This window comes from Tetrao urogallus, assembly GCF_951394365.1.
Source record: "Tetrao urogallus genome assembly, chromosome: 1".
Lineage (NCBI taxonomy): Eukaryota > Metazoa > Chordata > Aves > Galliformes > Phasianidae > Tetrao > Tetrao urogallus.
Genome location: NC_136813.1, coordinates 39,246,582 through 39,273,042, shown reverse-complemented (window position 1 = coordinate 39,273,042; position 26,461 = coordinate 39,246,582). Strand labels below are relative to the sequence as shown.

At 35.1% G+C, this 26,461-nt stretch overlaps 1 protein-coding gene across 4 annotated transcripts in view; it reads left to right on the top strand.

Moving 5' to 3' along the window:
• The window catches only part of DACH1 (dachshund family transcription factor 1), a gene marked incomplete at both ends in the record, with an annotated part of 356,233 nt that overhangs the window by 145,792 nt on the left and 183,980 nt on the right, over window positions 1-26,461 (top strand). For all 4 annotated transcript variants that reach the window (XM_079534831.1, XM_079534830.1, XM_079534829.1 and 1 more), the window contains one exon: window positions 6,949-7,064. In XM_079534831.1, the coding sequence (XP_079390957.1) occupies window positions 6,949-7,064 (116 nt within the window). The remainder of the gene's footprint in view (window positions 1-6,948; window positions 7,065-26,461) is intronic.

Below are 26,461 nucleotides of genomic sequence, written 5' to 3'. Positions count from 1 at the left end.
GCACTCCCACCTTGTATCTTGGACTCTCATATAAAAAATATTCCTGGCCCAGCCAAAATGCACAGTGATTTAGGTGCAGTGTTAAGGAAAATGGAAGTGTCATGATAGGTACATGACTTTTCTATTAGGAAAAGAATTAATTCAACAAGGTCTTCTCTTAACTACTGAAAAGTATAGTATTCTAGTACTAACCAGAATTACCGAAGTAAATATTGCAGTAATACATGGCTTTGGAGAACAACATATTTTTGTCTGTTGTACTCGTAAGCTGTCCTGCATTTTTGATCAAATATCCATTTTGGGCCATTCTGGTGTAAAAACAGCAATAGAGTGTTCAGTTTCTGAAGTATAGTCACATTCTGTCAGGATGCTTTCTCCACTACTCAATCTAATAGCACAGTCTAATTATTTTGAAGATAATTTGTGTACTCCTTTGTGAAGATTTTGCAACAAATCTCTTTATTTGTTTTTATCAACATTGTTTTCTGTCTCAGTAAATCTTTCTAATATATCGTGGGTTCAACACCAATTATTGCGTGAGAACATTTTCTCTTTAACTGTGAGAAGAAAAATAAATTTAAGGTAATTGCAGTGAGTATTTTATTTCGTATGACTGCAGAGTGTAGAAAGGACATGGTGTGATTTCTAATGTTTGTTTTCTTAATAGCCAAAATAGATATATGCCCAATCTCAGACTTACATTCTTTTGCTTTTTTTTCCCAAGTGGAAGTAGAATGAGGGAACTTTTAAAATAGTAAAGTATGGGGTTTAGATCAATGTTTGGTATCGTTTTTTCCTTTAAAATGCAGTCATTAGAAATGATTATGAAGATTACGTTGACAAGAGAGTTTTTCAACCAAAGGAATTAACTTACACAAAAGGTTTGTTTAGTCGATCTCCCAGACCTCATTTTTCAGAACTGATACGCCTTTGGCTCAAGCCGTATTAGTGTGTATGTATGACACTGGGAGCACCATGGAAGCTATGGCAATAACAGAGAACCTTGTATACTGTGGAGGAAATGTCTGCTGTCTTTGGTTACAGATTGTTGCAGGTTATCCCTGTCTTTGCATCAAGTCAGCCAGTACCCTAAGGCTGTGACATCCTCAGTCCTACTGCAGTGGTTGTCATATTGTGAGCACACAATAACCACTTACAGTGGCTGTTCACCTAAATTTCATTGAACTAACTTCTCTGAGGTCAAACATTCTGTGTCAGTCTGCTGGCTCTGAAGCACCGAAGGAAAGTAGAACAACTGAGAAATGAAGCCTAGATTTTCAATATGTACCTTAAATGAGATGCATAAACGCTGATATAGCTGAAATTGACATTGATATTCAAAGCTGTTCTAAGCAGTTCTAAGAACATAAAAAATACATTAAATAAATATGCCAAATGCTTGTTGCGCATTTACTGCCTATCACCTCCCGAGTGTAGCACCCCCACCTCAGTATTACTGATTATAAAACTGCCTGACCAGTGGCAGCTTCACTGCATCATATTTGCTCAGTTTCAAATGAGGACAATATTTCTCTGCACAGACAAGGTTAAAAATAAAGCTGTGGCCCTAAATGTAGAAAACTACCTCTGAAATTTATTATTTTTGTCTAGAAAGGCTATTTGCTTTCTGGTTGGAGATACTGTCCTCTTTAGGGATACTTCATGCATTGAAAAACAACAGCAACAACAAGAACAACAACAACAAAGAACAATTTTTTTTTTCATTTAGAGTTATATTTGAGCAATTATTCCTCAACATCAGGACATTGGAAAGATGAAGATCTAATCACAGCATTATCTCTACTGTGTTGCTTTTTCTTTTATAGTGTGTTTTGTCATGCAGTCAGTCATCTGTAAAATGGTAGTAGCGTGCTCTGAGGTGTATGTACCACTCATGAAGAATTTAAGCTGTTTTTGAGCCAATACTTTCCTTTGTGCTCATAATTCTAATAGAAATAAGTGGGAGGTCTGTGTGTCTTTCAGGTGTGAGATCCTTAAATTTTAAGCCCATGGCTGTCTTCTGGCAGATAGTAAAAAGTGCAGAATGAAGAGTCTGCTTACTTTTAAAGACTGCCATTAGATGTATTCCTATTCTCCCTTCACCTCTTTCCACATGATTGTGCTAGATCACATTTTCTGCTGATTATATCTGCTTTTAATTGTTTGCACTATCAAAATTATTTCTGGGAGCAAGATTATAGTTTGATAATACAATTGGAGGTGTATAAAACTTTTATAAATGTAATCAAAGCACAACATTTTATCTGATAATAACTACAGTTTCTTCTGGTTTTTTTTATTGTTTAATTCCACCATTAGTTGTTGTCTAGATTCAGTAACACAGGGAAGATTTATGAATGTTATACATTGATCAGAAGACCAAAGAAAGAACTATTTTCCCTTCAGAGAACTTGTTGTATTTTTGGACAGCATCTTCTCAGTTTCTTGTCATGTTTTATAACTTCTATGCCAGTCACAGTAGAAAAAACATGTATAATCTTACTTTCTAAGGTGAAAATATTCGAGCCATAGTATTTTTTGAAGTGCTGGTGAAAGTTAAAGGGATGAATTACAGATCTGACAAAAAAAAAAAAAAAAAAAAAAAAAAAAAAAAGGTGGATTTATTTTCAGTGTTTCTGGAAGGAGCTCTGAATATCTAATTAGCTGATGCAAAAGGGAAATCATTCTTTCTGCTTTTGAGAGTTTCAAGATTCACCAGTGTGCACTTTTAGGTCTCCTGTCACATAATGGTATATTGGAAATGTAAATTGTGACGATTGTCTACAAACATAAAACTCAACTGCCTGTGGGAATATCTTTCAAGCTGTGAAAAAGAGTGAAAATGTGGATATAAAGCTTGCATATGCCTATATAAAGCACACAACTTTTGAGAGAGCTAAATGTGTTTAGGTACATCACTTCAAAACTGAGTACTGTTAGTAATATTCAGGCATACTTAAAGAACTCTCATGAATGAAAATTTAAATTTTAGAGAGAAAAAATTCTAGCTTAAATATTTAGATTTATAAAAGCAGAAAGATAGAAAACAAACCGATTACTTCCCCTGTGGCTTCTTCTCAGCTCTTTAAGCAGTTAATCATTGTTGCTTCTATGGAGTTTTGCTGAATTGTTCTGCTCTCTCAAATTTTATCCTCAAATAAGGAAACAGAAAGAAGGAAGAGTATCTATGACTTCCAGGTCTATTTCTTGTACTGTCATCCTGCAGGGTCCCAAAGGACTCCACAATACCTAGTACTATTACCCTTGATGTTGTTATATGTTGGCTTCTTTTGGCAGTGTTGTCATCTATAGAATCAAAATGGTTTGGCTTTTTGTATTTTACCCATTAGTGTATTCATCATCATCTAAGCCTACTTATAGAAGAACCAATATTGCAGTCCATAGGTTTTATTCAGATATAAACCAAACTGTTACAGTATCTTTAAAATACATATATAAATGCTTAGGTATTTAATCTAGTTTTGGAAGGGCTAAAGGAGGGTTATCAAAAATTTTTAATTGACATTTTTTGTATCTCACTGAAGTCACCTGGAAAAAGTGGTTTACATTGCTTTGGCATTTTATTATGTCGTTTGCATAAAAAAATAAGCTCAGGCCTTGCAAATCTTCTGATTTTGAGAAGAAGTGCGAATGTGAGTAGTTGGAAGAAGGTTTCTTGTCTTGGAATGAAAGTGAACTTGTGTTTAGAAAGTTTGGAAGTTTAGAAAAGTTAGTTATTAGGAAAAAAAGTTGTCTCAGAAAGGGTGGTAATGCATTAGAACAGTCTGCCCCAGGAGCTGATGAACTCACCATTCCTGGAGACATTCAAGAAATGTGTAGATGTGGCACGTGTGGACATGGTTTAGTGAGCATGGTGGTGGTGGGACAGTGTGTGGATTAGATGATTGTAGAGGTCTTATCCAACTGCAACTGTTCTGTGATTCTGTGAGTGTCAACAAAACAATTCAGTTAGTTATTTTTATTATTCTGTTTGAGATACTTAAACTCATTTGGTATACTTCTAATTTTTTTTTTTTAATGGTTCATAATATGGATATAAAAATGATAATGAGCTTCAAAACAACAAGCAAGTTTTCAATCTGGAATCAAGGTTGTTTTTTTTTTAAAGAAATTTTAATGCATTTTTTCAGTTTTGGTAGTGATTTATAAAAAACTCTTGCAATTCTTATTACTTACATTTTAAAAACAGATCTTATAAAATGCTGGCATTTCAATTTAGGAATTGCATTAATGAAACAAATACGTAACATAAAAAACAGATCAAGACAAATATTGTTATTTAATTAGTTACTGTGGACAAAAGGCGTGTACTAACTGTAACCAGTCAGAGCTTTACTCATTTTAATTCCATATTACATAGTTTGCTGTTAATCTAAATGAGATCTTCTGGACTGAAAAAAAATATTACATTTGTTTTTTCCGCCTGGTTGTAATGAACATTTTATAAACAGAGGAGAGTCTTTTTTTGTAGTAAACTAGAGTTGCTGTTTTGTCACTTAATAATTGTGTGAGGACAAAAGCAGTTTACTTGCCTGAATTTATATTTAAATATTGTTAATTGGATTGGAATTTGAAGTTCAAAACTTCTTGAAAATATTTATTTGATAAAGTTTGTGATAAACAGTGATTTAAACTGTGATAAATCACAGTGCAAAATTGTGTTACTGGGATCATTTATGCCTTTTTGCCCAACAGACGTTTTGTGTAGGGTGTAACAGCTGACTTGATGTAAGAGGTGACCTAAGGAAGAATTTTACCTTTGATATTTCAGAAATTTACCTGTGGTTTGCTTCTGACCTTTGCTTACCAGTTTGCAAGTGTTTTCTCATAGACTTTACAGAGGGCTTTAGTCCTCTTGTGTACATTGCAAAAATTGCATCCTTAGACAAAGTAATTCTGTCTTTATTGTGACTATTTGGCAGTAATACACTAATTTGTCAAAGAGAATCTTTGCAGGAGTGAAGTTTTTAAAGACTTGGGAGCTGCTGGTACACTATACATAGCACTCTGCTTTTGTTTTGTATGCTGTAATTGGACCCTTCTGTACTCACATCATAACTCTGATTTGAGAACAGTGCATTATCATAGATATTTAAAGTAAGCCATTAAAGTTTTCTTACATAGTGGAATTTTTTCTGTGTGTGCGTTTGAATATATTAGAAACATTTCATTTAAATCAAATCATTTTTGTCTATAATTTTTATCAGTTTTATGTGCATTCATGGTATGTTTGTTTTTATTGTAAATTACCAAGGAAATTTCAAAGGAGATGAAGACACTAAATCTGGTTCTCTGAGCTGCAATAAGACAGTATTATTTTTCGACAACTGTTTTTTCTTGTAGTTGTGAACATGTTATGATTTTGTTTGTATTAAGGAAAATGAAATAACCCAAATCAATCAAAGAAATTATCGAGCTTATAATTTTGATAATGACCTCAGCTCAGGACATTAAGTTGGGAATTAATGATCAGTTAAGGTTAATGACTCAATACCTCGAGTCATTAAACATCCAAGAAAGTGCCGTATACTTTGATTGTTTTTGGTTTATTAAAGATAGAAGTTGCAAAAAGAGAGGTATTTCCAAATATGAGGGTAAGTAATTTGCACAGAAAATGCAGGTATTTTATTACCTACCTCCTTCTGTACTTTCAGTATAGCTAAAAATCCATTATCCTTGATAAGAACTTTGCTAGTGTAAGGACGTAAGGAGCAAAACCTTCCACAGCCTTTTTTTTTTTTTTTTTTCTTTTTTTTTTTTTCCCCTTTTGGAATAAATGGAGAAAGCCAAATGTATGGCAAACTGTAGGTTAACACTGATTTCTTACAAGTGCATATCATATCATCTTTTTTGTGAAGTCATCCAAATGTCCCCTAAATAAGCATGTACAGGGTATTGCAATAGTACCCTGTTATGATCTATACATAGGAATGAGGGTCTTTGGATATGCATTATATGTAGCAGATACATATTTGCATGTAAGTGGGTAATAAGTATTGTTATTGTAATCTGTGTCTAATTTGTATGCTACTTACAGAGTCCAGGAGATGGAAAGTTGTGTATGAGAGCATTTAACAGACAGGGAGTGTTTAAACCTGAAGCCCTTTATTTTCCCATGCTGGACAGAAGTAAGCTGCTGTGGTGGCAGTTGCTTAACAATATCTTACAAAAAAATTCTGTTTTGTTTCTGGCATAAAGTAGTATATTTAAAGAAGGTGACTTAGTGAGATTTTCACTTTAAAAAGAATAAGGGTTAAATGATAACTTGACTTATCTTTTAAATGACAAAAAATAAAGAAATTGCAAGACCTTTTCACACATTAGATATGTATTGTCATTTATCATCTAGATATCAGGCTAGCAGTGCAAAGTAATAAAACATATCATCGAAAAATGTGCTATAGGTCTGAATCACTCTTTCATTCCACCTCCCAGCTAACTGTAGTATTAAATCAAACAAGCAGAACATTTCCTTAGGCAGCCATTGCCTTTTAATTTCCTGAAGAACCTTAAAATATCATTCATTACAAGTACTACACATATTTGGTTTTTAAAAGTCTCATAAATCAATAGCAGGCTGACTGTAATAATTATTACAAGTTAGTGCATAATTTTCGTGCTGAAGGCTGCATGCAGAACTTTAGCATATGCAAACGAGGCAATTCAAACTGTGTATAGATATTAATATGAAGAAGCAGGTAACGAGGTGCACGCTATGAATTATGCATCAAGAGCGGCTGATCTTCAATGAAGAAAATGAATTCAGCATGTAATCTAATTAGTGATGGAAGTCTATTACATCTAACTGCAAAAGCAACCGTCCTTGAAACAAATTTATTTACAGTCCATGTTACCACTTGAAACAACTTTGAAATGATGTGTAAGACAACAGCTTAATTGTAAAAATTTTTTGTTTGTTTGTTTCAGTTCTAGACCTGGAAGGCCTCCTAAGAGGACTCAAAGTGTCACCTCCCCAGAGAATTCTCATATCATGCCACATTCTGTCCCAGGCCTAATGTCTCCTGGAATCATCCCGCCAACAGGTAGGATTCCTAGAAGTACCTTGACACAAGCAGTTTTTTGAACACTTGGCTTATATTCACTTGCCAGTAAATTAACAGTCTAGGAACCCAGCACCCTAATTTCATAAACGAGTTCTGTAATGTAATGATATTGCTACATAAGTGTATTGTATGTAATAGAAGTTTTGGCAGCTGGGTACTTTAAAATACAAATGTCAGCAAATTATAATCCTTTATAATTTTTCCCATCCCCTATAAACAAAAACCTTTGAAAGTATGAACTTCCTTACCTATCATTAGAAAATGATCTCCCCATTCATTTTTGGTAGATCATGTATCTTTTTTTCTTTTTGGCTTGATCAGCTAACATTATCATGAATACAGTTTCCTGAAGAAACTGAGTTAGTTAAAATAACTCCATGCTGCACACATATCTTTTTTAATTTTTCATCCTGAAATTCTATTTTTGATACATCTCCCGAGGCCTTATGCTAATGTAAAGTCCAGCAACAATCTCCTTCTTAAACTACTGTTTTCTTTTGAAAGTTACTATATCTTTTAACTGTGCCTTGCTCCTAGTCAGAATTAAATTAAAAAAAGCTGTGTTGCAGGCAGGAATTAAATAGAGCCGTCTGAATGCACCCAACAATCCATTGACCCTACTGCTACATTCTCTGTTTTCATGTTACAGTTCAGTTAAAATCTCCTGCTTGCTTCAGTAAAACTCACCTGAGCTTCCACTTCTTTTCTGCTTCCCCACTTGTTTGCACAGCTCAGTCTCTAGCACTGACATTCTCTAAAGCAGAGGAAAGAATAATCTAGACAGAACGAAGCAGGGAGCGGGATTGCTGGGCCTAGGAGATTCAATTAATGTTTGAGTATATGATGTGTCTATTTAAGTATGAGCATGATCTTTGGCATGGTTTTGGTCAGAGCTGATTAATGCATTCCAAAATAGTGCACAGATCAGGAAATAACACATGCCAAAAGCTGTTGGCAATTTGGATGCAAGTTTCTTGTTCTCAAGGAGCAAGGAGCGGAAGAGGGTTTAGCTCTGTGGACAAATGTTTAGCCAGGCCTCTTGGCCTTCTGGACAAATAACTGCTCTACGTGATTATATAGATATTTATAGTTTTCTGAAACGCTAAAGATAAAGAGGAATGACAAAATGAAATGAAGCCAGGCAAATGAGGCTGACAAATGAGAGAGCATTAAGTAAACAAAGTGAAGGAAGATGAGACTGAAAGTGTAGGTGAGTATGTGATGGTGTCTTGAAAGTAGCATTCAGAGGGGCAATCTGGGCTGTTGTGGCAACAGCAAAATAAAAAGAAAGAAGAGAAAGAAAAGCAATTAAGATTAAGAAAAACTTTAGAGGTTAAGAATTACAGGATAAAGTCTGGTATAGGAGAGAGAACTGGTGCAGAGTAGAATGGAATAAGAGAATAGGAGATAGGGTGTTTGTGGAGAAAGAACAGAGCTTTTTTTAGGGTACAGATATCCATATTTATGTGGAAGAGATAAAAAATTGCAAAGAAAAATAATTTTTTTTGTGGGAAATAAAACAGCAAAATACCAAAGAAAATGAGATGCCAGGAAAGAAGGCAGAGACAAATAAGCTGGCCAAAAAGAGGAAGATAGAAAATAATTTTCACCTTGTCAGCAGAATCATTTAATCTGATAAGAAAGCAACATAAAACCACAACTCACGCCTAAAGTATCCAGTCCATCCCTAGTCCTGAAAGGCTCGTCATACTAAGTTAATGATAAATACACAGTACAGATTCAGTTTCTTAGAATGTTGCCTGGAAACAAATGTAGAACCTTATAAAACAATGATTTAAGAAGATGAAAATAATTCAAAATTAAAGACAATTGGTATATATAATGTCTTCTCACTTTTCAATGAAATTTCCTGTATTTTTATTGTGTCCCTTGCCAAAATCACTGGGTGACACTGAGAAGGGCCTGGCTCAATCATCTTTACACCTCCCCATCAGGTATCCATACACATTTCTAACAATCCCCTAAGCCTTCTTTGAGTTGAACAGTTCTAGTTCTCTGAACCTCTCTTTGTGTCACACAATCACAGAGTGGCCCGGTGTTGAAGGGACCTCACAGATTATAAACCTCCAACCCCACCCTGCCACAGGCAGGGCCACAAAACTCCCCATTTAATGCTAGACCAGGTTGCCCAGGGCCCCATCCAATGTGGCTTTGAACACCTCCAGGGATGGGGCATCCACAACCTCTCTGGGCAGCCTGTTCCAGCACCTTATTTCCTGCATTGCCTTCAAACAAGCCTAAGATGTCTTGTTTGAGAAATTGAAGTTTGAATTTTCTGTTAGAATCCAGCTCCAAATTTGGAAAAAAAAAAGATACTGAAGTTGCAAATCATTAAATATTTTATTTATCCTCCTTTTTAAGTTTTCTCAGTGATTTAAATATACTGTAATAAGTTTCCTTCCAGCCTACGAAAGTATGTAAGTCATCACACACATAATTATATGCTATTTAGTGTTGTTCAAATTACATAGATCTGTTAAGTATACTAGGATCTTATGTGTGATTTTCACAGGAAAATGTCTCCCCCTTTAAAAAAAGTAATAAAAATCGCTGTATAATACAGAAGTATGCACTTAAATCTAGGAATCCTGGCTTCCAAAGGAACTGTTTTTGTGTCCTTCACTTATGTATGCAGATAATATTGGTACAGAATTGTTTGTTGAGATTTCTCATAAACATTCATAATTGTATATTTTTGCAGGAGGCCAAGTTTAGAATCTCTTGAAACAATATTCTATTACTGGTCTAAATATGAAAATACACACAGAGAAGGTTACGTTGTCACTTAGAAAGAATTTGTTTTAGAAAAGTATTTAGGGACTTGAAGTTGTGGCAAAAATGATAAATGTGTAATAATGGTAAATTAAGATCTTCTTGAGTTCTCCAGAGAACTAAAATCTGCTGGGCCTGTTATGAATGCAGCTGGAGATACAGTCAGAAGAAGAGTCCAGCGTAGGTTCAGATAGGCTTATCTAGAGACTGCTTTCAAGCCGTTCCAAAATAGATGGTTCAGCATAGTTAACTTAGGCCCTACATGCCTCTATATATTGCAGAGGTTTTGTTGGCCAGTGTGCTTCAAAATTTTCTAGAGCTGAAGTAGAATAGCGTATGAATTTCATGTATGATATACATTGTGCCCTGTATATTTTTGTCTGTAGCTGCTATATGACATACAAAATGATGTTTCCATTATTTTCACGTCATCGTTGAAAAGCTGTTCTCTCCATTTTTCATATTAAGAATTTTTATAATTATTCTGAAGTATTTTAGATTTCAAAACTATTTTTTTAAAGCTTTGGACTCAATTTTTCCACAGTTTGACCTGAAACGATAATGTCCAAGTAATGAAAAATATTAACTGTAAGGCTCTTGCATTTATTTCAGAAACCACATCTTTCAGTGATGAAATGTGAATCTGTAGTGCTTTAGGAAGTCATTACCACAGGGGGTGATAAGAACACTATTTTCATCTATGTATACAGCTTTCTCTCTGTCCAGAAATTTCAAAGCACCTTCCATGTTCAATTTATTATTGTTAACTTTATGCTAAATTAATATCAGTAGTTATTATTATTGTTATTATCATTACCATCTTGAACAGATTTGCTTTATGTGACAAGTACTTCTATTCACTTATTCCACATTTGATACCAAACCCTTCTTTTCCACTGTAAAGATATTAAAACCCCTCTGAAATATTTCATTTATTCAAATTATAACTACTTTCCTACATTCACTGCTTTTGTTCTCTTCTTTTTCTCTTAAGTGATAATCTGGAAATGTAATTTCTAATCCCATCCTTACTTTCTTTCCCTGTGACCCCAATCAGTAAAAGTATGCTTCAGTTTCCATCCTGTGCAGAACTGTCTGAGGTATGACATATTTTTATGGAGGGTTAGGATAAAGTGGGAGTTGCAAGGTTTTCTGGATCATTTCAGCGTGAGGGATAAATGTTGTTTGCATAAACAGCTGTTGATTGTGTGACAATACTTCTTCTAAAACAGAAAATTGAATTATTTGGCGTTTAAAGAAACATTAATAACTAAATAATTTCATGTTCACTGGTTCACAGCTATTTCATGTTGTATTTGGCAGAACTGAAAAAAAGCTTAACATATAATTATTATTGTTATGCTCACATCATATTTGATGCTGCCAGGACACAAAGTCAGTAGTTTGGAGTCTTTTGGCATTAATGCCATAAAGTCTTAAGAGTGCATTTAAATTAGACAAGTGAGTTGAGATGGTTTCTTGAGAATATTGCAGGAGCTAGAATAAAAAAAAAAAAATGAGTTACCTTCTTGGTCCTTTTGAGAAGCAAACCTTTTGTTCGGTTACTTATTTTATGTTGTCCATGCATTTTACAATCCTGTGTTGATTAAAACATAAGCAGCATTAAAGCTAAGTGACTATCCCATATTTCTTTTAAAAGGCCTTAACTCAGTGTGTTGATTATTAGTGCTTGATCACTTTTAATCTGAGCATTGCTTTTGATTAGTGTTGTTGTATGACGTACCGTTTATCTGTTAAGGATGAACTATCATATTGCAAAAATAAGGAAGGACACTGCTTTCAGACTGATAAACTGTAATCTAATTCAATAAATTGAATCAGATTACACAAACATTTTTGCACTTCCATTAATGAAGTAGTCATTGTAATTAATGTGAAAGCTTCTATCATATTCACTAGTTGATGTATCGGTGGGAAGATATACTGACTATACAGTGTAAATATAGTATTTCATAATCTAAAAATCTTAATTAAGGCTTAATTCTTGCCACCTGTCCTCTTCTGAAAAAACTGTCATAATTTTGCCATATTATCATTCCTTTAAATGACGAGATATCTTCTAGTTTATCAGGAGATAACAAGTTGAAAATTAATTCTGGAAACTGACTAGTTTACTTCCAGTGAGTCACTAGTTAACAGTAAAGCTGTTTTCCATTTTGCTACACATTTTATAATATCTCAAAATTAAATAGTACTGTTTCAGCAGATGAGAGTATGAGTACGTAACACAGTGGGAATTCCACTGTTTAGCTGTATGCACTAGTACATGTAAATTCATTCATTTCTGACTTTTGGTATTTAGCTGTTCTGCTTTCAATTTAAATGAAGCATAATGATAATTTGAGATGTAGAATAGCAGGTGAGCAGAAAATACAAAATACAAAATACAAAGCAATACAAAAATGTGCTTCAGGATCCCAGTAATCAAAGGACTGTAGTCCTGCCAGCGGTCACTGATTTCAGGAGCGCTTTGTAAGAAAATAGGATGTGATCTCATGGCTTGCTGAAGGCAAACATATGGAAGATTTCCAAGCAGGCAGGTTGCAGGTTTAGGTTCTGAACCTAAAGCCTTTTAGCCATATTCACCTATAGCATTAAGTACTTTATGTTTAGACGTTTCTAAGCATGAGAAGGTTTTGAATACTTAACGCTTACAATAAGCCGTACTTGTATTCACTCATGAAATCTTTTGAACACCAAGAGTTACTTGCAGAATTATAAGCCTTTTCACTACAAACTTAAAATCAGTAAGAACTTACACATTTTGCAGTATTACATGGTGTAATTCAGAGAGTCAGACCTCACAGGTGCTCACCCACTGCCTATTGAGAGAAGTCCCTGGGTTGAACTGTTGCCAGAAATCCCCCCAACTTTTTTGATTGAAAGGGAAAAAGTTGGTTCACTTCAAAAGAGACTCTGGGTTTAAACTTACAGACAGTGTGGATAGCCGGATATGTTGTAGCACTCGAAGTACTTGAGAAGGAACTGAAGAGTGAAGTTATTTTCCAGCACAGCCCTAAGCTAGTGAATCCTCTCTTCCACTTTCATGTTATGACTGCTCATTTACTATTGCACTGTGATGTGCACAGATTTATTACTTTTTTAATGGAAAAATTAAGATTTTTTTGTTTCTTCCTGAATCAGAATAATTTTACATTCTGACAACTAGGGATATAATGTTACTGGTTTGCAAATTCCCCATTGTGAATGATATTTCTGTGACAATTACGTAGAATCAGAGTTGATCTTATTCAGTGAAGGTAAACTGTTCAAAGATATTAGCAAAGCAGTTCTCTACTAATGTGTCTTGGTTTTAAGATATTTACAGCTTTCCCAAGTCAGTTTAGTATGATCAGTAAAAAACCACATCTCTGATGTGACCCTTATGCAAATTCCAGTTTTGTGTTTCAAATTGTAAAAGTGTATTTAACATCTTGGAAAACAAAACACTTATAGCTTTTCCAAAGAAGATATTTTACTATCATTGTTTCCTATAAAACAAATGTGCACACCAAAACAAAATAAAAAGCTAAACTCTTCATTCAAAACAAAGCAATTAAAATCTCATACTTAAAGGCAGGCATATCACAGTTATCAGTGACTAAATTTGGATATGATAATGGGACTCTTTACTAGTCATTATTCTAACATTCTTTCTTCCAAGTTACTATTGTTTATAATTGAAATTAAAAGGTTACAGAATAGATAAGCATTGCAGAGTAAACTGATTGTTTCATAAGATGAAACTGGAATGGAAGCTTATAAATAGTTGTAAATACTGAGATTGAATTGTAGCTCATAGTTCAGGCAGTCTTTAAATAGCAAAAAACCAAAATAATCATGCACTTACGTTGGCAATTTTTCTTATCATTAACATGATTTTTTTTTCAGCCAAACTCCTGATTTTTAAAAATTCATCGAAAATAATTTGAATTTCAGTCATTTCAGAAGCTGAGCTTTTACAGAGCAAACATTGCATTGTCATTTTAAACATCACAAACTTAGTATTGTTTTATTAAACCCTACAAGTAGAAGTGAAGCTGATCTGCTGAATTTGGAATAATATCACAGTGATAATATGATGGTCTCTGAAGTGAATGATATTGATTGCTATAGCAATATAGCGAGATGGTGCTTGTTATAATAAGCATAGCAAGATTTGGTTCAGAGCTTAATTTTATCACATTGCTAAGTATAGTTCTGTATCATCACATCAACATTTAAGTTCTTGAATGCTATCAAGGTGTCTGTTTTCTTTTCTGTAGAATTAGACTTACATCCTTTCACTACATGATCAATGAAAGCTGAATGATTTTTTTTCTCCTCGTTTGTATATGACCTGCATCTATGTACTGCACTGAATAAAAGATGACTTTGAATTTATATGTTCCAAAGTTATGGTTTATGATTTCATTTTAATATATTTGGAGATTTTCCATAGTACAGGAAGAAATTGTAGCTTAGTATACTTACCTTGTTTTTTTGATTTTTTTTAAACACAATGGTCTCTGGGTTAAGAATAATATGTGCTATGCAGTTTTCGAGATCTCATACAAGGACAGAAATAGAAAGGCAATATCCAGAAAATGTGTCAGGTAGCACAGACCTTTTTGTTATATGATACAGGAAGCAAGTGAACTTAGGAATTAACTCAAGTTCTTCAAGAAAAGTATGCAAGCAAACATCATTATATCTGAACAGCTTTAGACGACTAAACAAATAAAGAAAAAATAATGAGCTAAGAAATGTATTAATCAATTTTATCCAGATTTATTTTAAGTAATCTGTCTTTGCCAAATGCATCTAATGATCATATCATATCCAGCTTTTCAGGCAACAAAACCACAAAAACAGACTGTCATTTTTTCCAAGGAGAACCAGTCACTGTGAGTTGTCCTTAAGACTCTAATAACTCTGACTTCATGAATTTTGTATTGCATGATAACATGCAATCAGAATGATAATGATTATCAGTTGCTCACAGTGCACTGTATTGCTGTTGTTGCTGTTGTAGCCCTATGCAAAATATTAGAGATATCACAAATTAGTCTTAACAGGGACAAGGTGTTTTTTAAGAGGAAAGTTATTCTCATTCAAGTCCTGATTGGACTCAGGATTTCAAGACAAGATTGTTGCATGAGCTTGGTTCCAGATTATGTGCAAGTAGCTTAACGTTTTTCTTCTTATGGGCAATGAGAGAATATTTGTGTTCGAACAACGCTGTGATATAAAATGAACCATGTTGTAAGATGTACTAGTGAAGCATGTTGCTACTATCACAGAATCACAGAATGGCCTGTTTTGGAAGGGACCTCACGGATCATGAATCTCCAACCTCCCCACCACAGGCAGGGCCACAAAACTCCCCATTTAATGCTAGACCAGGCTGCCCAGGGCCCCATCCAATCTGGTCTTGAACACCTCCAGGGACGGGGCATCCACAACCTCTCTGGGCAGCCTGTTCCAGCACCTCACCACTCTCTCTGTAAAGAACTTCCCCCTGACATCCAACCTAAATCTTCCTTCCCTCAACTTAAAACCATTTCCCCTTGTCCTGCTGTTATCTACCCTCTCAAAGAGTTGGTCTCCCCTCCTGTTTGTAGGCTCCCTTTAGGTACTGAAAGGCTGCAGTGAGGTCACCCTGCAGCCTTCTTTTCTCCAGGCTGAACAAGCCCAGCTCCCTCAGCCTTTCTTCATAGGGGAGGTGCTCCAGTCCCCTGATCATCTTTGTGGCCCTCCTCTGGACCCTCTCCAACAGCTCTCTGTCTTTCTTGTACTGGGGGCTCCAGACCTGGACACAGTACTCCAGATGGGGCCTCACAAGAGCAGAGAGGGACAATCACCTGACTGTTCCTGCTGGCCACCCCTCTTCTGATGGAGCCTAGGATACCATTCCAGTCTGTATAAATGCCTTGGATTCCTCCGTCCCAAGTGCAAAACCTTGTTCTTTGCTATGTTGAACCTCATTAGATTTGCCTGGATCCACCTTTCAATGCAATACAATACAATATAATACAGTATAATACAATATAATATAATATAATATAATATAATATAATATAATATAATATAATATAATATAATGTGATGTAATGTAATATAAAATAAAGTAATATAATATAGTGTAGTGTAGTGTAGTGTAGTGTAGTGTAGTATATAAAACGATACCTCAATTACTGCTCATGGTGCTGACCCCAATGCTTGAGGTTTATGAAAAGTCAAGCTGTTTGGTTTACTTTCATACTTTCTTTAGGTAGGAGAACTTAGGTTATTCCTTCAAGATACAGAGATAGGTAGCTATGTTACCTTATCAGTCAGCTGCTCTGTGCCTGAGACACTGAAACATCTGAAAATGAAAAAGTGAGAAAAATGGAAAAGGATAGGAAGAGCGCAGAAGATGAGTGGGTATGAATATGTGTGTGTGACAGAAATTGTGAAAGGGAAAGAGAAGACAGATTTCTTTTTAATTTGATATAAACGACTTATTAAGTGTAATACCACTTAGTTTGTTTGCTGTTATGTATTACTACCTGAATATTGAGAAATGATGAAATTACCTCGTTTCTTTATTTGTATAATTGCTCTCATGAATTGTCCCCTCACAAAAGTAGGTATACATAAGAATCTCTGAAATGTTTTTAGGTATGGACAAGTAGTTCTTCAATCATCTCCTTTCGAACCAGTCTTAATTGCAATCAGTCAATTTAGATTGACTTAGATAAATAAGAACTAGTTATACTCAGTGCAACTTGCACAAATGCATCTTCTGTTTCCTTTTCCCTCTATTCATAATGCTGCATTAAGACCACAGAGTCATAAAATGATTTGGGTCGTAGAATGGTTTGGGCGTCACAACAGTGCATTATTTTTGCAAGTAGCAGATTGACAACATAGACAAAGCCAAAACATTTTCAACATCTTATTGGTAGTCAGTGTGAGTATTTGAGAGGAGGAGGGGGATTTGTTGTGAATCAGTACATTTGTTTTGAAAAGTATCTCAGATGATTGTAGTAGATTAATATTTCATCCAAGTGGAAGAAAACAGTGGTACCTATGCAATCACAGTGTGACAAAGCAATTTTTAAAGTAGTATTTTTCCTCTTTTGAAAACTCAAAATATATCTGGCTTTCGAAGTCTCATCCTTTTGAAGTATCAGATAAGCAGACATGGGACAGTCTGAGGATAGCGTACTCATAGAGGTGAAAGTACAACACTCTAGCCACTATAGTAAATAGTAGCATAATATTCATTTTTGTAGAATATGGAATAACTCATTATGAATTAAGATTTTTTTTTTTAATTTTTAATTTTACTTTTTATTTTAAATACAACCGTAAGAATATATTGATATAAAATTAATTACATTTCCCTTTAAATTAATTTGCATTTTCACCTAAGCTAAAATTTTATGTAGAAAGACTTACACAAGGACATAATGTGGCTACTATTGAAGCTACTTTTTCTGTAAATAATATGACTTTCGTGGCTGCATCTATATCAATAAATAGAGCAGTTCAGAGCTTTTCTTTGGCTTGGAGGGCAGATTTGTGTGCTGCAGCTTTCAAGCACAGGTCTGCACTCTTTCAAATGTCCCTCAACCTGAACTAATATTCATCTATATCTTCTACTGAGGAAGAATTTCTGACCAGTTATTTTTCCATAACTATCTGCAGCTCCTTTCTGAAAAAAAATTATCCTGGCATGAGCAAGGAACGTAAGATGTGTGTTACTGACTAAATACAAGGTCTGCCTCAAAAGTAATTCCTCTTACAGTATTATGTTGGCCCAGAACATCAGAGGTGGATGATGGTATGGCCGTTTCTACCAATATTGTTACATTTTGTTGCTGTGTGACAGATGGCAGCAGAGGGGCAGTCTGACAGAATGGCGTCTGACACGGAAGTGCATACGAGCAAATGTGTGTCAATGAATTCCTCCATGAGGAAAAGTGCACCCACTAATATTCCATGTAGATTGGTTCCAGAGACCAGACAGTGGAAATGAGCAAAGTGAGGCAGGAGAAGGTATGTTTCAGCAGTGATGACAGTGATGGGAAAAACAAGCCATGTTCTGAATGGCCATGGAGATTTTTATGTTGAGCGCACAAGCTATTACTCATAGCTGGCGAAAATACATAGCTAATCATAATCCTTAGAGTAAGAAGAGACCTTTAAAAGTCATCTAGTCCAACTCCTCTGCAATGAACAGGGACATCTACAGCTATATTAGGTTGCACAGAGGTCCATCCAGCCAGAATTGTATACAGGGAATGGGGCTTCCACCATGTCTCTGGGCATCCAGTTCCAGTGATTCACCATTCTCACTGTAAAAGGCATTTTCCTTCTATTTAACATGAATCTCTCCTCTTTTAGTTTGAAACCATATCCCCATGTCCTGTCACAACAGAACCTGCTAAAGAGTCTGTCCCCTTCTTTCCTGTACATCCCCTTTAGATATTGAAAGGCCACTGTCAGGTCACCTCACACCCTTCTCTTCTCCAGGCTGAACAGACCAGCTCTCTCTGCCTGTCCTCATAGGAGAGGTGTTCCATCCCTTGGATCATTTTTGTTACCCTCTTCTGGGCATGCTCCAACAGTCTGTGTCTCTCCTGTACTGAAGACTCCACATCTGGATGCAGTACTCTATGTGAGGTCTCTCCAGTGCGGAGTAGAGGGGCAGGATCACGTCCCTCAACTTGCTGGCCATGCTCCTTTTGATACAGCCCAGGATATGGTTGGCTTTCTGGGCTGCGAAGGCACATTGTTGGCTCATGTTCAGCTTCCCATCCACCACGACTCACACATCCTTTTTGGCAGGGCTATGCTCAATCCTTTCAATCCTTTCATCCTTTCATCTCCCAGCTTGTATTGGTAGTGGAAGTTGCTGCAACCAAGGTGCAAGACCTTGCACCACTAACAGTGATGACTGTGTTGAAAAATCACTATTCTGTAGCTGAGAATTTGCTCTATCAGATAGTGTTCTTGTGCTCTTAGTAGCTGTTGTATTTTCCATAGAGATAAATAGGAGGTATTACTTTCAGAGAGACCTACATAATAATAATAGTTTGGTGTTAGTGGTGCAACCTCCATTCTAACCCCATTCAGTTTTCTGTTGTAGATGAAATACATAGGTCTGTGTGGAAACAAAATGGGAAATTGCTAATAAGAAATGGAGACATAGTAACATTATGACTGGCAGTGTAATGGCATTTAGGCAAATGGAGTTGCAGTCAGTTGTAGAGCCAAATCATAGAGCATTTGGATTTGTGAAACTTGATTTACTTAGAAGCTGGGTTTACTGTTGTAAGAATTACAGATTACTTTTTACAGACAAGCTGTAAAATTACTGTTTTTTTTCAAGGATGAAAATTTTACTTGCTGAATTTATAAAATTTTATTTTAAATAAACTGGTGACAAAGTTTCTGTGGAAGTTTTATATTTTATTGGAACAAGTGCCATAGCTGGCAAAAATTTACAAGCTTTTGAAACACAACCTCTTATTCATGTCTTCTGAATGAAGTTAATCACTATTAAGATCTGAGAGCACCTGAAAGCAATTAAAATGCTTGTACAGAAATGCTGTTTTAAGTATAAACAACTTAGATTATCCACCTTTTGCTCTATAGCTGGATACCATTTGTCCTGTGAGTGTTAAAGATGGAAGCATTTTCTCATTAAAATCTCTTGCAGATTTTTTTTTTATCTTTTTTTTGGATTCTTTAATTTCTTTATTCCTGGAGAAAGTTCTTGATTTTTTAAATGTCTTTTTGGTCTTCCATTACCTTTCTTCCTTTTTTTTTTTTTTCTTCCTACTCTGGAGGCCTCAGCTTAACTTTCTGGTGATGAAGAAGAAAAAAACAAACACATGCTTATCTGTATGTACAGTTCATTTTACACAAAAAGGAACATCCAGTCCAAACATGAGATACTTACCATATGCATATCTACTTGAATATTCAAAGAAATACCAGGTGATTTTATGCATATGGAGGCTTTTTTTTTTTTTTGGTGGTAAAAAACATCACACAACCAACAGTTATGCCAATATGCTCCTTTAGCTATTACCGTCTCAGTCTTAAGTTACGGATAATCAGTTGCATCTTCTGTTTTTTATTTTCCCTAGTAGATTTTTATCTGTAGAATGCATAATAAAAAAACAGTTTGCTTTTAAATTACTTTATAATTGTTAGTTGCTGTCTTTATCGTATCAGTAGTGTTTGCATTATTTATTATAGTGTTTTTTTATGATGTTCTCGTACTCAATATGAAGAAATGTGTTAAAATTCATTGAGGATCTGGGATCTCAACTTTGTGCTATTTTCAACTAATACTGTCAGCCCCTCTATAAACTAGTAGATGAACCAGGGTATGAAATTTTGATCCAATCCAAGACACTTTACTTTTCTTAATGAGTAGTGGAAATTTTGCTGGTTCCATATTTACATTTTTAGACTTGGCATGGATTTTGAAATATATAAGATCTACTATTTTTTTTTTTCCCAAAAAATATCCAGATTCATTTTATTTGATCTTAAGATCTTCCCTGGCATGTTTTCCTTTACTTATTCAACATATTAAATTCCCTTTTTCCTTTTTCTGACCAGCAGGTGTTTCACAGAACTTTCTTTGGCCAATATATTAACACGTTAAAAGGTAAAAAGAGTCTCAGGATCATGTATTTGATATAATAATTCTACAAAATATTAATTTTGTAGAATATCTATTTTTTGGACTGTAGTTTCTATTAGTCAAAGAAGTTAATAAATTCAGCAGGATGCCCTGATAAAAGTAGGACCTAGGCAAAGCAGAAGGCTATTTGATGTAGCCCTTGTGTAACTTGCAGTCAGGTTGAGTTAAGATTACTACCAATGGTTTGAACTTGCATCTTACACGTTTAGACTGTTTCAATTCATTGTAGCCACAGAAACATTTGTCCTAACCTGGGAAAATACTTCGTTCCTTGTATAAAAAAATCCTTCCCCTTCCCCTTCCCTTCCTCTTTCCTTTCTTTCCTTTCTTTCCTTTCTTTCCTTTCTTTCTGTCTGTCTTTCTCTTTCTTTCCATCTTACTGTTTTTTTTTTTTTTTTTTTTTTTTTCCTCTTTATAATTCAATACTATTTATATAAGTTCTAAGATAAAGCTTTTGGAATTGTATTTGAATCTGCTTCATTGATTCTTTTGGCATTATTCATGACTTAATTGTAGTTATTCATTTAACACAGTTCCATCTGAGGTCTGCTCCCAATAGAAGGCTCCTCATTTTATCTTCTGTCACTAAATGCTAACATTTCATGCACTGCTTAGCTCCATCTCACTTTTTGTGTACTGTTGTTCCCTCAGTTGCTTAAAAGGGATTCTTTCTAACAGAGTTTACAGTATAATTGTTTCATTATACTTGTTGCTTTGGTATGGTTTCTGCTCTCTTTATTTCTGTATTTAAGTGTCACTTTATTTTACATAACATGCAGCTCAGGATCTTTTTCAGAGAAGTGAAATATTTTCAGGGTTGTAAATTGACATTTGTTTTCTGTATGCAGGGATATTGGTATGATGATGTGATACAATCCTTCTTCATTACATCAGATAGTTCTGATTAGGCCACTAATTTTTTCACATTTCTCTGTCTTTTAAATAGAATACGTACAAACCTCTTCATTCACTTTTTCAAAGCAGAGCGATTTTGAGGTTCCTCTGATTTTTCCCCTTTAAAATTTCCTTCTTTCCTTCTTTTCACTTAACAATGCTGTATTTTTTAACAGATGTAGAAACACAAAGCGAAATTAAAGCTCAGTTTAATTTCACCTACTTCATTTGCTTTTTAATGTACTTTTGGACAGATTATTAGTTTCATGCAGACTCTTTAATGTTGATGCATTGAGCTCAACAAATTTATTATTTCTCCTTATTCTTAAGATGATGACCAGCCATTAAACTTCTATCCCACCAGATCTAGCTAATCTAGGAAATCTGGGGGAATCCGTTAGGTAATGTTCTTTCAAGGAAAAATGAGTAACTGAGCATTTGTGGATAGATAAGTTGCACATTGAGAGAGATTTCCAATGCAAATATTGCCCATTATTTTTTCTAACTGCATTTGCTTGTGATAATGTCCACTTTGCCAAATGTCTAAAGACCTTTAGAACTACCTTCCTTTTTTCTCTCAGCTTCTTGATGTTTACTTGCATTTAATTTTTTAAGACAGTGTAATAATTTTGTATTGCAGTGTATTTCTTTCATATATTGAAATATCTTGTAGGTACATCACCAGCTAAGCTTTTAGAAACAGCTGCCAAGTAAGTAAACGAATAAAAGAACATTTCAGAATATTTTTTTTCAATATTGATGTCTGAAAAAATACCTACAAAATGAACAGTCACTTTTATCATAGTGTGGATATCTTATTTTCAGTGTATGGAGTCCAGAAGGATATTTTTAATATCATTTTGCTTTTCCTTTGTCTTAACATCAATTTTCAGCATGTTTATAGAACTAGGTTTCCATTATTCTCACCACGATGCCTAATGGGCATTCAGTATTCCTTGCTAACTCTGTGTTTTGTTGCCACCCTCTACTTTTTTCAAGAGGAATATGCTGTGTAATGGGATATGGTGAGAAAAGAGCTCTCTGGGCACGTATGTTAGCACTGTGTCAGTCCGTCCTACATGCCAACAGCATAGGGGAAAGCTGATAGATTTTAAGTTCTCTTCAGAGTTGGAAGCATTTTCAGATATTCCTACATTTCTGACTGCGACCTCTGTAAGGTGGAATTAAGAGCACATTTACAGTACAAAAGAGATTAGTCATTTTCAGCCAGGATGAGTCACTGTTATAACATGGCAAAAGAGCTTTGGTCCTTGAATTAATACCTCTGTGTGGTGCATGTACCATGCAAACGCGCTAATTCAGACATCTCAGTATTACGCTCCACTAAATGAAATAAATAGGTCCATAATCACTGCTGAGTATCATCCCTTTAAGTTTATTCAACTGAACAGAAATACATCTTTCTGAGCATGTTTGAGAGTCTCTGTATGCTCTAATGAATTCAAATTTCCAAGTTTGTCTGTACAGGAATAAAAAGCACAAATTCTCATATTTTTTGTGCCAGCCACTTTCAGTGAAACACTGGATTCTGTAATAATTGAAAGTTGCTTGGACACTCGCTGAAGTGGTATTCTGCAGCTTATTCACTGGGATCTTATCCGTGTGTATAAATACCTGAAGGGACAGTACAGAGAGGACAGAGCAAGGCGCCTTTCAGTGATACCCAGTGCCAGGACAAGAGACAGTGGGCACAAACAGGAACACAGGAGGCTACCACTGAACACTAGGAAGCACTTCTGTGCAGGTGACAGAGCACTGGCACAAGTTGTATGGAGAGGCTGTGGAGTTCCTCTGTGTAGATCTTCAAGTGCCACCTGTGCGTGGTTCAGGGCACCCTGCTCTGGGTGTCCCTGCTGGAGCAGAGTTTGGGCCAGGTGATCTCCAGAAGTTCCTTCCAACTCTAACCATTATGTGATCGCGTGATTTTGTGATAACCCTTCAAGACTTGGCAATAACTTGTGGGACCAAACACTGAATATTTTCAGTCATCCTACTGATTACCCAGTTTATATTGGTGAGATTTTATCACTACTCAATTAATTAGATGATGAGTATTTTTTGGCAGTATATGCACTGACATTAAATCTAGTTTTTGATTAAAAGGTGAATATCAATATTGTGAAATCAGTTTCCCTCCCTAACTTAATTTTAAGAGGAAGTGGAACAAGGGAAAAATTAACTCACAAAGTATTTAGAGAAACTAGTAGAACATGAGAGAACTAATAGAATTCAAAGTGAGTTTTACTCTGTTTTGTGCAACAGTATCTCTTGGAGGTATAAAACTATCTGGAGGTAATAAACAAGACATCCAGTCAGCAATCTGCCTCTACAGACAGTTAGATTAGCTGCAGTATTAGTGATTATATGTTATAAAAAATGCTAAAAATATATTTTGCAAAAGATTGTATAGTTTTGAATTGCTTCAGAAAAATTCCTGTGTGTTCTGCCACTGGAGTATTTAAGGACATGAGGTTTTTCAATGGCATAATGATTGCCATCAGGCAATTTTCTTATGTCTGTACGCCTGTTGCTGCTTGCTAGCTTTGATGGACTTTGTTGTTCAATTTTTTTGAAATATTAATAGAAGTAGTGTTTAAAAAGAGAATGAAAAAGAGTGAAAATTGAGGAAGAAAAAGAATGTCTAACAGAAATGAAGCTTTATTTTTTAAACTGCAATGCAAACAGTATATTTTCTTGATGTATTTTGCTGAGGTACTAATGTCTAAAATGTTAACTTTTAAAAAGTAATAGTTTTTTTTTTTAATAATGTAAGCTTAAAGGATTTTAAACAATTGTGCAGTAATTCTTTATGAATATGAAATTAGCTTTATAGGAAGTATGTATCTAGAATTAGAATTCCAAAGTAGTGGATTCATTATATTCCTTAGTAACTGCAAGCATCCAGGTGTAAATATCTTCACTATGTTTTCACAGTCCAAGGGAAGAAACTTGCTTCCCATGAGAAATTACCTTTTAGGAGGAGAATCATCTGCCAGAAGTTAATATCTGAAGTATAGATGTTGAAAACTTAGCAAGTCATCTTCTTCCATAGCCAGTGGAAAGAGACATTTTTAGAGGGTGATACATTACACTGTAAGGCCACATGAATCACCCTCTGGAGATGCCTGTATGTCTTCACTCCCTACAGGCGACCAAAATGAAGAGCTTGGACTGAAAGTGCAGACCTTAGAAAGTTAATAATAAATTTGATGATAAAGCCGTAGGTAAATTATTTTAGAAGTGTGGATTCAGAACTATGTCTGATATTGTCCATTAGATAAATCTGTGGAAATAGTTGATGTGCTTTAAAGTGTTTGAAGAAGCACTTTATTTATTTTGAATATAGTAATAAGAACTTTTTTGAACATTTGCATGACATGTTGGGGAGAGATTCTGTGATTCTACGTTGTGTATCGCACGTGCAATTTAACAGGCAGTAAAACCACATTTTAGTCAAGGATTGAAACCTCTGATACTCATCTTGTTTCACTGTGAGCTGTGCTTGTTATTGGTTTCTGGTAATTAGATATATGTCATGTATGTATATATTACTTTCAATACACTTAAAAAGCTGATAAGTCATTCCATGTGATAATACTCTAGATGCTATTTAAACAAACAAATACATAGTATTTCTTGATGTTAACTCTAATAGGATCTCTAGCTTTACTTTTATTCCAAGAGTAGTCCTCCAGTGCTGTAAACAAGGAAAAAAATTCAAAATTCTGCTACAGTCCCATTGTAGTTATCCTGCTCCCTGTGATTTGCTAAAGCTACCGCACCACTGCCACATTCTTTTAGCACGTATTCACACCACGATGCAAATAACTTTTAACTGCTTCGTCTAAAAAATACACACACTTCCCAAAACAAAAACAACAAAGAAGTCCTTCCTTCCTTCCTTCCTTCCTTCCTTCCTTCCTTCCTTCCTTCCTTCCTTCCTTCCTTCCTTCCTTCCTTCCTTCCTTCCTTCCTTCCTTCCTTCCTTCCTTCCTTCCTTCCTTCCTTCCTTCCTTCCTTCCTTCCTTCCTTCCTTCCTTCCTTCCTTCCTTCCTTCCTTCCTTCCACCCTTCCTTCCACCCTTCCTTCCACCCTTCCTTCCACCCTTCCTTCCACCCTTCCTTCCTTCCACCCTTCCTTCCTTCCACCCTTCCTTCCTTCCACCCTTCCTTCCTTCCTTCCACCCTTCCTTCCACCCTTCCTTCCACCCTTCCTTCCACCCTTCCTTCCTTCCTATGTTTAAACTTAAATCAATATTGACTAAATGAAGTTATCCAAACTGTTAAGTGCTGAATTCCATCTTCTGTTGCTAGTTGTGGTATTTCTGCCTTTAAAAAAGTATTTAAATATCTTATTTCGCACAATGACTGTGTTATTTTTCAGTGCTGTATGGGAGGACTTTAATCTCAAAATGCATTATGTCCACATTAATTTTCAGCATGCTGTTATAGTAAGAGAATCAGAAATATTTATAAATACCAGATGTGTCTGAGTTCTCCGACCTCTAATAGTTGACCACATCTAATATAATTTATTCCATGAATTAATTTTTTCATAGTATTATCAGAAGGAAGATGCTGGTAATCTTCATGTCCAGTTTTACACTTTTAAAAGAATGAATGTTCCACTGAAATATAAATCCTGACATTATACTGAAAGTTTTTTATAGTCTTTATTTTTCTTCATAGTCATCAAATTTAATTGGATTGTGTATCTATTAAAAGGTCTATTAAAAGGAAAAGTTACAATCACTTTTGTGTAAGGCTGTACTTTACAATCACAGAAGAAATTCACATATAGATGATCACTTCTAGTATTACACATTGCTTTTATTTTATTTTGCCATTGTTCTGAATCTCCTAATCCATATTTACCTTCTGTGTTTCAAAAGGGAATCAAATTGGTTTTGTGGTACATTAATGTTTTATGCAATATTCCATAGAGAACATTAAATAAA